This window comes from Diorhabda sublineata, chromosome 6 (assembly GCF_026230105.1).
Source record: "Diorhabda sublineata isolate icDioSubl1.1 chromosome 6, icDioSubl1.1, whole genome shotgun sequence".
Lineage (NCBI taxonomy): Eukaryota > Metazoa > Arthropoda > Insecta > Coleoptera > Chrysomelidae > Diorhabda > Diorhabda sublineata.
Window position 1 is genome coordinate 34,998,163 of NC_079479.1, and position 13,746 is coordinate 35,011,908.

At 34.4% G+C, this 13,746-nt stretch overlaps 1 protein-coding gene across 1 annotated transcript in view; it reads left to right on the forward strand.

Moving 5' to 3' along the window:
* The window catches only part of LOC130445607 (uncharacterized), a 115,051-nt gene that overhangs the window by 45,527 nt on the left and 55,778 nt on the right, over nt 1–13,746 (forward strand). Inside the window, exons 2-3 of the mRNA XM_056781337.1 lie at nt 4,298–4,500; nt 4,562–4,697. Of these exons, the coding sequence (XP_056637315.1) occupies nt 4,298–4,500; nt 4,562–4,697 (339 nt within the window). The remainder of the gene's footprint in view (nt 1–4,297; nt 4,501–4,561; nt 4,698–13,746) is intronic.

Consider the following 13,746-nt stretch of genomic DNA (forward strand, 5'->3'; position numbering starts at 1 on the left):
AAATCACAATTTTTTCAGTACTTAATAGCAAATAATCGATTGCCATTTAGTTTTAATACATTTTCATGAACTATATCATTCTAAACGTTGTTTCTGTTAAGTAATAAAAGTAGTTCTGGAAATATAACATCGTCTGAAAGTAACAGAAAAAAAAATATATATAAAACTTGTCGCGAAAAGCTATAAAACATTCGTCAACGACTACACTCTACGGATTCGAAACTGGAACTCCATTGGGCTTAAACCCAGAAGCAGATAAAATCCTGAAACTTTTGTATAATATCCTGTCATCCCCTAATCTCTCCACCTGAAAAATGTATTTTTCTTGAAGGTAATAATACAACCGCCTTAAGAATTTATTCCTCACTATATTTTCGCCAATTGAAACTAAAAAGTATTGTGGGAAATACAATGGCGATTAATGATAAGAAATCACGACTTTTCATTGTTTTAAATAGTCAACTGAAGGAAAAAATATTTCCATAGTAGTTAAAAACGTTAGATTAATACGAATATTCAAGAGGAAATCCGTTTATGTAACTTCTGGAGCAAATTCCAATCCGCGGACATCGCACAAACGATTTAATAACCACTCTCTTGATCTGGAGCGTTTTCGTAGTGGGATTGTGGCAAAATTAAACACCAAAGTGTGCTAACGCTAATAAATTTCGAATACTTATGTATTCATCGTCTAGGACTGGAATTATGGTTTGTATTAGTTAGATTATACTCGGTTGTAACATCCAACTTTGTTATTATCAAGATAGAGGTGGGGATACGGTGGTTATTCGTTCATTGATCTAATTCCGTGGACTCAATCTCCACGTAACTCCACGTAATGAATCACTCACTTCTTTGTTTTGGTTCCAAAGTCTAAATCTGCCTTGTCTTGATCTAAGCCTTGCTTATGGCCTTCTTCCTCCAAATTACCTCCAATTTTTACAAGGTTTCCAGTCGCCCTTCCTCCAAAACACCTCCAAACCGTTACCGAGCCTCTGCAGTGTTTTTTCAGGACTGCACAGGGATTTAGTAGTTCTTCCTTCGATATGTCCATGAATACTCGAATTTAACAAACTTTGATTCATCGCTACGTAAAACTCTTTAATTTTGACGTGTTGGACAGCTTTTTTCAATCTCCTTTTCATTGCAAAAGACAGATCCTTAGATTCGTTAGAAAAGACACGAATTTTTCATCACAAACAACATCATCATTCATTGTTATTCATTAATTTAGACAAAACTTCGGATAAAACAAATAAACAAAATCATCCAAAATAAAACTGTCAACTGTCAACATTGAGGTGGCTAGAGTCACTCCAGAGCGACTGCAGAACGTCCCGAAAGCGTTTTGCAGTACGGAACTGTCACTTTCACAACATGGAACAATCAAAACGCAACTTTCGGTATGTAAATGAATACAGAACGAAACAACTTGCATCAACCGTTAAATTATGATAATAATTATGTACGAGGCGATTTTAAAATGTAACTTTGTAATAATTACGAATATTAGTACTTGTTATATCATTTAGACAAAACTTCGGATAAAATTAATTTCAGAAAATTAAAAATTTAAGGTTATTCAAGCGAAACTGTCAACTGTCAAAATTGGAATGTCTAGAGTGACTCCAGAACGTCCCGAAAGCGTTTTGCAGTACGAAACTGTCACTTTTACAACATGGAACGCTAAAAACGCAACTTTCGGTATGTAAATGAATACAGAACGAACAACTTTCAGATGGCTTCGTTTTTAGGAAACATTTTCCTTAAAACTTAGCTGTACAAGGAAACACTGTTAGAGAAATGAACATGCATCGGTTGAGTTATATGCATTAAACTTGTATCAACCGTTAAATTATGATAAATAATTACGTACGAGGCCATTTTAAAATGTAACTTTGTAATAATTACGAATATTAGTACTTGTTATATCATTTAGACAAAACTTCGGATAAAATTAATTTCAGAAAATTAAAAATTTAAGGTTATGCAAGCGAAACTGTCAACTGTCAAAATTGGAATGTCTAGAGTGACTCCAGAACGTCCCGAAAGCGTTTTGCAGTACGAAACTGTCACTTTTACAACATGGAACACTCAAATACAACACAGAACGAACAACTTCCAGATGGCGTCGTCTAAAAAAAAACTTTTTAGTAGATATCTATTCTTCTATACGGAGTTTTGTACTCGATTAAAATAAAAAAAGTGATTCGATTCTTACTGATAATTCCTACATCATATTTCAATCGATACACATTGAATTTGACAAATTTCATACTTCAATCATTCCCATTAATCTCTCTATGTATTGGTGACAACCGCATTGAAATACGTTCAGTGGTAATTGAGTTTATGGCGAACAGTGACGGATAAAAGCAGTAGAGGACGAATGTAAAGTTAATTTTCGTTTTATAGTTTTCAGGAATTCGTATTGTGATGGATTTATTCGATTCAAAACTTTTTTCACCGAAAACTCGGATATAAATATGATAGGATAGAAATTGGAAGAGGATCCCGAATGGGAAACAAAGGAATAAAAATAGCTGAAGACGCAGTGGTCATCTCAGAAGACGAAGATAACTTACAAAGGCTCCTGTATAAACTGAATCTTTTACCATCCGGAGAACCGAGAAACTCAAACAACAAAGGCGTCGTTAATATCAGGATACGCAGGATATATGGCAACCAGGAGCAAAGTCAGAATATACAAGACCTGCTGCGTGAGACATTACATCATTTGACCAGAAGAGAAATGATGAAATAATGAAGATATTTGACATCCAGGATGTGGCGAGATGACCAGATTGTAAAAGAAGAAAAACTGAATATATCCTGACCACCAGGACGACCAACTACAAGATGGTATGAAAGCTGGTCTTCATCATCCCAGCTGCAGCTAGGGAACCGTTGATGTAAAGACCAAGTCCTAACGTACGATGAAAAAGAAGAAGAAAAGTAGAGGCGGGATTTCTTCTGAACTCTTGATAGCTGGAAAACATTTTGAATACGTTATACTTTATACTAATTTATGATTCATGCGAAATGTTTAAAAATTAATGTTTGCAGGATGTATTTGTGATAAATGCCACGGTTAAATGTGCCTTTTTTGTTTTGCGGGCTTTAGATGACGTCAATTGCTAAGCCTGACAGTTACTTTATCATATTTGACACTTTAAGTCATTCATTGACATTAGGAAACGTCACATTTTTCATAACCTCAGTTATGAAAAGTACTTATGTAAATCTTTACTTAAATTACTGTAAAAATTGACAATTATTTCATTATTTCAAATATTGGAAACAAAATGAATATTCTCTCGAATTTCTTGTCTGTTAATTTCATCTGAAGCAGTGAGACATCTACAGGTATGCCATCATTATGGTCCAGAATGTTTTCGGAAATTTTTTTCTTATTTTCCAACGAACTATCAACATATCCTTCGGTTAAATTGGATTTTCATCTTTTATTTTCAGAATATCTGCCTCCTGAAGCAATTTGTACTTCAACAGTACAGGTAGACCCAGTAGAATGGGTCTACTTGGGTCGTGATTTACAGTAGGAGGTCTAAAGTTTCCAACGGTCTTTTTCTCGACAGTTCAGCCTTCCTGAAGGCTTCCGGAGTCCCTAGTATCGTCGCGGCCTTCAACATTTCTGGTATCGTCACCTCTTTTGGTCTTCGCAGGTCGTACGGTCTCGTCTAAACTTTGCTACCCAATATTTCACTGTTAATAACGAAGGAGCGGTCTGATTCAAAGTAGAATCTAGTTCAGCTTCCATATTGATTGAGCTAAAGCCTTTCAAATAAAAGTATTGACGATGATCAATCAATTCACTGAAAACGTTCACTATTAATGGCTGTGAAACTAAAATTAAATAAGATGGCGTCTTCAAATTTGAAACATATGTTATATAGATTGTGTACTTTCTAATACAGTGGGATTTTTCAAGCAACTACCGCCATCTGTAGATCAGGAGAGGTAGTTTTGATACAAAACCGTATGTGCGTTCTAGTCACTTTCTCAGCGCTTTACTGCGAAAACGCTTGATTTCACAGAAAAACACAAAAGACATTATTTGTAGATAATTTTATAAGGAACAATTTTTATAATAACCACTATTGATTTTCGAGCAGTAGTTAGCGAGATATTTGATAAAAACTGTCATCACAATGTTTTTGTTTGTATTTGATGGTTTAAAATGCCTAAAATGACTAAGAATCGTACAACATACTTTGTAGAGTTTGTTTAGCCGAAGAAAATTTTTGATAAACTCAATTTCTTAAATTTTTTGTTATAGTTAATCTGGCATTGGACGTGTCTGTAGTTATACCAATTGCGGCACGAGTTCGAGACACGGTTTCCCTAAAATGTAAATACGACCTCGAAGGCGAACCTCTGTATACTTTGAAATGGTATAAAGGCACCAAGGAATTTTACAGATACATTCCGAAAGAGCTACCCAATACGCAGACCTTCAGTTTACCTGGGATTAATATAGATGTAAGTTAGTTTGTTTTTTTTATAACCGCATCGTTCGTTATCGCGTTTATATTTTTTATAGAAGGACAAAAGCAATCCCAACAACTTGGTGTTAACAAACATTCAACCGGAAGTTACCGGACGATATAAATGCGAAGTTTCTTCGGATGCGCCGAATTTTTATACCCTATTTCAATCAGGATATATGTATGTTATTGGTAAGTGATTTTCCATCATTCAATCATATATTTTGATGTGGGTTTTGCTCAGGCTCCTCTTCAACCGAACCAGTTATTCGGTACCCAAAGATGGGCGTCCATATCGGTCTTTATTATGAAATTGATCACGCCTTTTTGATCAATCTTTTTCTTTTGACATTCAGAAAGATCCATCACCATCAAAAACACGTACATTTGTTTTGCTTCAGTTAGAATAACTACCGAAACTTACATTATGGATGTACCTCGTATAGCCTCAAACTTACATTATGGATGTACCTCGTATAGTCCGAAACTTACATTATGGATGTACCTCGTATAGCCCGAAACTTGCATTATGGATGTACCTCGTATAGTCCGAAACTTACATTATGGATGTACCTCGTATAGTCCGAAACTTACATTATGGATGTACCTCGTATAGCCTCAAACTTACATTATGGATGTACCTCGTATAGCATGAAACTTACATTATGGATGTACCTCGTATAGCCTCAAACTTACATTATGGATGTACCTCGTATAGCCCGAAACTTGCATTATGGATGTACCTCGTATAGCCCGAAACTTGCATTATGGATGTACCTCGTATAGTCCGAAACTTACATTATGGATGTACCTCGTATAGCATGAAACTTACATTATGGATGTACCTCGTATAGCCTCAAACTTACATTATGGATGTACCTCGTATAGCCCGAAACTTGCATTATGGATGTACCTCGTATAGTCCGAAACTTACATTATGGATGTACCTCGTATAGTCCGAAACTTACATTATGGATGTACCTCGTATAGTCCGAAACTTACATTATGGATGTACCTCGTATAGTCCGAAACTTACATTATGGATGTACCTCGTATAGCCTCAAACTTACATTATGGATGTACCTCGTATAGTCCGAAACTTACATTATGGATGTACCTCGTATAGCCCGAAACTTGCATTATGGATGTACCTCGTATAGTCCGAAACTTACATTATGGATGTACCTCGTATAGTCCGAAACTTACATTATGGATGTACCTCGTATAGTCCGAAACTTACATTATGGATGTACCTCGTATAGTCCGAAACTTACATTATGGATGTACCTCGTATAGTCCGAAACTTACATTATGGATGTACCTCGTATAGCCTCAAACTTACATTATGGATGTACCTCGTATAGCATGAAACTTACATTATGGATGTACCTCGTATAGCCTCAAACTTACATTATGGATGTACCTCGTATAGCCCGAAACTTGCATTATGGATGTACCTCGTATAGCCCGAAACTTGCATTATGGATGTACCTCGTATAGCCCGAAACTTGCATTATGGATGTACCTCGTATAGCCCGAAACTTACATTATGGATGTACCTCGTATAGCATGAAACTTACATTATGGATGTACCTCGTATAGCCTCAAACTTACATTATGGATGTACCTCGTATAGCCCGAAACTTGCATTATGGATGTACCTCGTATAGTCCGAAACTTACATTATGGATGTACCTCGTATAGCCCGAAACTTGCATTATGGATGTACCTCGTATAGCCCGAAACTTGCATTATGGATGTACCTCGTATAGTCCGAAACTTACATTATGGATGTACCTCGTATAGTCCGAAACTTACATTATGGATGTACCTCGTATAGTCCGAAACTTACATTATGGATGTACCTCGTATAGCCCGAAACTTGCATTATGGATGTACCTCGTATAGTCCGAAACTTACATTATGGATGTACCTCGTATAGTCCGAAACTTACATTATGGATGTACCTCGTATAGTCCGAAACTTACATTATGGATGTACCTCGTATAGTCCGAAACTTACATTATGGATGTACCTCGTATAGTCCGAAACTTACATTATGGATGTACCTCGTATAGCCTCAAACTTACATTATGGATGTACCTCGTATAGCATGAAACTTACATTATGGATGTACCTCGTATAGCCTCAAACTTACATTATGGATGTACCTCGTATAGTCCGAAACTTACATTATGGATGTACCTCGTATAGTCCGAAACTTACATTATGGATGTACCTCGTATAGTCCGAAACTTACATTATGGATGTACCTCGTATAGTCCGAAACTTACATTATGGATGTACCTCGTATAGTCCGAAACTTACATTATGGATGTACCTCGTATAGTCCGAAACTTACATTATGGATGTACCTCGTATAGTCCGAAACTTACATTATGGATGTACCTCGTATAGTCCGAAACTTACATTATGGATGTACCTCGTATAGCCCGAAACTTGCATTATGGATGTACCTCGTATAGCCCGAAACTTGCATTATGGATGTACCTCGTATAGTCCGAAACTTACTTTATGGATGTACCTCGTATAGTCCGAAACTTACATTATGGATGTACCTCGTATAGCCCGAAACTTGCATTATGGATGTACCTCGTATAGCCCGAAACTTGCATTATGGATGTACCTCGTATAGTCCGAAACTTACTTTATGGATGTACCTCGTATAGTCCGAAACTTACATTATGGATGTACCTCGTATAGCCCGAAACTTACATTATGGATGTACCTCGTATAGTCCGAAACTTACATTATGGATGTACCTCGTATAGTCCGAAACTTACATTATGGATGTACCTCGTATAGCCCGAAACTTGCATTATGGATGTACCTCGTATAGTCCGAAACTTACATTATGGATGTACCTCGTATAGTCCGAAACTTGCATTATGGATGTACCTCGTATTGCAAGGGTTGTAACTGAAGTTTTGAAACACACAAATAAAAAAAATATTTATAATTGAATATGCCTTTATTGTTTTTCGAAATATTATCCATTAAGATCTATATATTTTTGAATGCGTTCTAATAAATGTTTTCCATTTCTCTAAACGATTCGATTTGGAATCATCAACCGCTTCTTCAGGTGTAAACAAGAAATGTACGACGAATGACTGATTAATTCGATGTTTTGACTGTTCAAGAACGTTTTTGTTTGAACTGATGTATGACAGCTAACATTGTCGTGGTGAAGGATTAGTATTCTACGATCGGCTTTACGAACACTCCTAGCTGGTGTACCAGTCAGAATAGACCGTTCTACGTTGCTCTAATCAGTGTTGCCATATCTCAAAACATAAGTAACAGCCCTCGTAAACCACGACGAGTTAAAACTATTTGTATATGGTGAAATACTTATAGTAGATTCATGAAAATTTCTACGTTTGGGTTTTCGGATACGATCTTTTTAACTAAAATATTATCAAAGATGGCCGACTTCCGGTTCTATCGGAAATTGACTGTAACTTTGTTATTTTAAATAGAACATACTATATATTGATACATTTTTGAAATCTACGTGAAATTTTAGTACACTTTTGTTGAAAAACTTTTTTCAAAAAATTCAAACTTTTCGAGTTATTAATTTTTTTGTGAAAAATTTGATAGTTGTAGACACTTATAAATTATTTTTTTACGATGATACCCTTGAAGATATGAAAATGGTTTCTACTCGGTTGCTTTAAGCAAGGTGGGAGGTATTTGAATCTATGTAGGAAAATTTTTTATTTTATACAGGGTGTGTATAAAAAAGTGTTCAAAGTTTAACTTTATAAATATCAAATTTCTTTATTTTTTTATATAGAACCACCCGGTTTTTTCGATATTAATGCATTCAGGGGTAAAAAATAAGGTAACTTTTTGTATACTTTCCTATACTTAAACCTTACCGTTAGCCAGATATTAAATGTTTTCTGAAAATTTTTAGAGATGCGGATGTGTTCTAAATTTTATTTTATATCTGGATAACGGTGAGGTTTGTGTATAGGAAAGTATTTGAATTTTCCTTATTTTTTACCCCTGAATGCATTAAAATAGAAAAAACTGGATGGTTCTATTTAAAAAAATGAAGAAATTTGATATTTATGAAGTTGAAGTTTAAATACTTTTTATACACACCCTGTATAAAATGAAAAATTTTTCAACATATATTCAAATACCTCCAACCTTTCTTAAAGCCACCGGGTAGAAACCATTTTCATATATTTAAGGGTATCATCGTAAAAAAATAATTTATAAGGGTGTGCACCGGTCAAATTTTTAACAAAAAAATTAATAACTCAAAAAGTATGTATTTTTCGAAAAAGGTTATTAGACAAAAGTATATTATAATTTTACGTAGATTTCAATAATGTATTAATATACAGGGCGTTCTATTTAAAAAAATAAAGAAATTTGATATTTATGAGGTTAAACTTTGAACTTTCAAAGATGGTAGACTTCCGGTTATACCGGAAGTCGATTGTAACTTTGTTATTTTAAATGAAACGTACTGTATATTAATACATTTTTGAAATCTACGTAAAATTTTAGTATATTTTGTCTAAAAAATTTTTTCGAAAAATGCATACTTTTTGAGTTATTAATTTTTTTGTAAAAAATTTGACCGTTGCAGACCCTTATGAATTATTTTTTTACGAGGATACCCTTAAAGATATGAAAATTGTTTTTATTCAGTTGCTTTTAGCAAAATCAGACGTATTTGAGTTTATGTTGAAAATTTTTCATTTTATACGGGGTGTGTATAAAAAGTATTTAAAGTTCGACTTCATAAATATCAAATTTCTTCATTTTTTTAAATAAAACTACCCTGTTTTTTGTATTTTAATGCATTCAGAGGTAAAAAATGAGGAAAATTTATGTATACTTTCATATACCCAGACCTCACCGTTATCCGGATATAAAATAAAATTTAGAACACATCCGCATCTCTAAAAATTTTCAGAAAACATTTAATATCTGGCTAACGGTAAGGCTTAGGTATAGAAAAGTATACAAAAAGTTACCTTATTTTTTACCCCTGAATGCATTAATATCGAAAAAACCGGGTGGTTCTATATAAAAAAATAAAGAAATTTGATATTTATGAAGTTAAACTTTGAACACTTTTTATACACACCCTGTACGGAATGAACAATTTTTCAACATATATTCAAATACCTCCAACCTTGCTTAAAGCAACCGAGTAGAAACCATTTTCATATCTTTAAGGGTATCATCGTTAAAAAATAATTTATAAGGGTCTACAACTATCAAATTTTTCACAAAAAAATTAATAACTCGAAAAGTATGAATTTTTTGAAAAATTTTTTTCAACAAAAGTATACTAAAATTTCACGTAGATTTCAAAAATGTATCAATATATAGTATGTTCTATTCAAAATAACAAAGTTACAGTCAATTTCCGGTAGAACCGGAAGTCGGCCATCTTTGATAATATATTAGTTAAAAAGATCGTATCCGGAAACCCAAACGTAGAAATTTTCATGAATCTACTATAAGTATTTCACCATATACAGATAGTTTTAACTCGTCGCGGGACACCCTGTATATGTCTTTCTTTGTTCGCTTATCTGACAGTCAAAGTGAAATTAGACAAGCTGTATAATATTAAAACAAATCTCAGTGTATTCCTCTCACGCTCCAAATAAGAATCATTCTAATTTATCACGGACAAATTTCAGAAAGTGACATTTGAAACAATAAGTTTAATTTCCACTAGAACGTTCGAATTAATTAATTAATTAATTAATATGCTTACTTGACGATGTTGCGCGAAGCTGGTTTCGAAAACGAAACAAAAAATTTCACATATTACAGATCCCTTTGTAATCAAGTTTGGTATTTATATAGTCGCGTGTCGGAACAAAAACCATCAACTAAAAATCAAATTTTGTTTTGTGGTTAATACACACAATGAATCTGATCCCTCTATTGTGCATGCGACAGTTGAACTGTTTTCGACGAGATTCACTCTGGTATCATTCATCAACCGACCGTTGACATTATTTTGAGGTCAATTATTCAAAAAGAGCGAATTCGATAATATTATTATCCCGAAAATACTATTTTCTACACAATCAGATTGCACTTCGCACATCGCACTTCATTAATTTATTGAAACAAACTCCTGGGTGCGCGCCGACTCGTGATCGTAGTTGCCATTAAGATTAAACAACTCGGATTATTTTTATTATAGAATTAATAATAAAAATAAAGTATTTATTTATATACAGTGTATTTTAGTAGGAGATAGGAGATAGTACTTTGTACTATCCATGTAAAATTAGTGAGTTTTTTTAACATTGTCCAGTAAAAAATTTTCTTTTCGGTCAGTTTTTAAAATTATTTAGAAAATTTTGTATTCTAGTTCCAAATTTTTGGAGTATAAATGAATACGTCATGATTTGTATTATGTAGTACGATTACCTTTTCGTTTACCGGAAATATCCCCGTCACGAGTTGTCGCATTCTTATCTCAACGGATCAAAAATCGTCACGATTCACGCGTGTCCTAAAGGACAAACCTTATTATAAAAAGAAACCTAGGTATTCATCCAAACAAATGTTAGGTTAGGTTAAAAAGGTTAAATGACATCGCAGGTTCCTTCAAGTGCGAGGGTTTATTAAGTCATAAAATGATCGAAAGAGGGCGCAGCGAAATGGGCCGAGGCGTGTGAAAATGTTCCAGAATAGGCTTTCCAAGGAAAAGTTTGTGAAAATAAGAGAATAATATATTGAAAACTAAAAAAATGTACTGTCGAAAACATTAGAAAGAATTTTCGAGTCGGAAAACATCTTCGTCGGAAACTGTACGCTAAATGAATTAAGCTAATTTCAACGAAAACTTTTAGGCGTCAACCGAATATTCCAATTCAAATTTGGACTTTTCCCAATGGCGTAAATTCTTCGGGAATATTGAAAGAAAGCCACTTAACTCGTTGGCAACTAGTAATAAATGGCTGAACATTCATTCCGAGGCTGATACTCTAGACAGGTTACCCATATCTCAGGGACGCCAAAGTTGCGCTCCATTTGTCATTTCGTTGTAGGCCATTGTGGCGTTGTCCGATGACGGAATGGGAGGGGGTTGAAAAAGAAGTTTCGAGCATATTGCGTTCTACGGTTTACACGGATATTCGTACGACTATAAATCTGAGAGATATATTGTGCGTTATGAATTTAAAATAAGTACGAAACAAATAGGTAGTCTGAAATAAAAAGGATTAACCCTCCCGAAATTATATTTATCTGTAAAGTTGTCTATTGAAAAATATATAATAAGGCTGTGACGTAAAACGAATTTTTCATACGGACCCTCGTACACGACCGAGTTGCACGCGTTTTAAGATTTGGAAATCAGAACTTTCGTGAAAAAATATTGATAACCAATAAGGATTTACCAAAGAGGTTTCTTATATGGAAAAACTGATGGAAAATTATTTATTTTATGTGGGGTTATCCTGATCTCATCCTGGTGTAGATTTCGTCAGGATAATCTGGAAAGAAATAGTCTTCATTCTAGTACGGAGATCCTTAGAGAATCCTCGCATTTACAAGACCAGGAAAACTTGAATTAGAATCAACAAATCTTCAATAGATTTAATCTTCATTCTAGTACGGAGATCCTTAGAGAATCCTCGCATTTACAAGACCAGGAAAGCTTGAATTAGAATCAACAAATCTTCAATAGATTTAATCTTCATTCTAGTACGGAGATCCTTAGAGAATCCTCGCATTTACAAGACCAGGAAAGCTTGAATTAGAATCAACAAATCTTCAATAGATTCAATCTTCATTCTAGTACGGAGATCCTTAGAGAATCCTCGCATTTACAAGACCAGGAAAGCTTGAATTAGAATCAACAAATCTTCAATAGATTCAATCTTCATTCTAGTACGGAGATCCTTAGAGAATCCTCGCATTTACAAGACCAGGAAAGCTTGAATTAGAATCAACAAATCTTCAATAGATTTAATCTTCATTCTAGTACGGAGATCCTTAGAGAATCCTCGCATTTACAAGACCAGGAAAGCTTGAATTAGAATCAACAAATCTTCAATAGATTCAATCTTCATTCTAGTACGGAGATCCTTAGAGAATCCTTGCATTTACAAGACCAGGAAAGCTTGAAACTTGATACGAACCTATTTCATTTCCAATAAGGTGATCTTGAGAGGCTCCTTTTATGGAAATTTAATGGAAAATTAATTTATTTTGAATGGGATCATCACGATGGTTCCTAGCGTCGACCTAGTCAGGTCTGCACTAATAAAGTTAACCTCATTTCAATCTGTTGAGGTTATCGAAGGAATTGAAGAAAAAAATCGGGTTCTCGTGTATTTTTCCCGTACAGAACCGATTTCCATGAGATCCTGTGACATAAAAATATAATTTTCGGTTCAGACAGTCGTAGTTTTCTCAAAAATTCCATCACAACCCTTATTTTTAGCTAAAATCCATACGTGTACGATTTAAAACGCAAACTACTGGAAACGTACGCAAAACCAAATAATCGAAAAATCGTTTTTCATAAAGGATATAATGGAAAATTCCGCAAATTACTTCGATTTATTAAATACAGTTCGTCGAAATGAATTGCCATGAAAATTGCGTTAGTGTTTATACAGTTTACAAAAACAGACGTTAACGGCTCCATGGAATTAATCAATGGAAATTGGTTTATGTCGGAGGAATTCGAATTTGTCATTCGGTTCTTTTTGAATCGTCGGATATTAATTCCACGTTCCCGTGAAATGAAATATGTTTGTCGCAATTAAAAATCTGGTTGATGATTTATCCACAAATACTAAACTTCTTCTTAGTCAGTTGCAGTCCATTTTTAGGCGGATACCTCCTCCACAACTGCTCACTTTGAGCACTCCGGCTCTTTTTAACCTCTCAAGTTTCCAATAAGGCCCCTTTCACACGACAAAGATGCAAGTTTACGCAGCCTTAGTTCAACAGCGGTACGACTTGATTAATCGCTTTCGAAATCATTTCTTGAAGGAGCGAGGAGTTTTAATGACCCCCCACGCATTGGGGGGTCATACCAACGAAATATAAAAAGGAAATTCCATTAGGCCGAACTTAATCCAAGTGATTAGACTCGAATTAAATTAGTAAGGCCTCCGCGATCCTAAAACGTGGAATCCATAATTGAATACAGCAGTTTCGAATTTTTTTTTACCAATTTCATAAAACAAATGTTTACAGTTTCTTT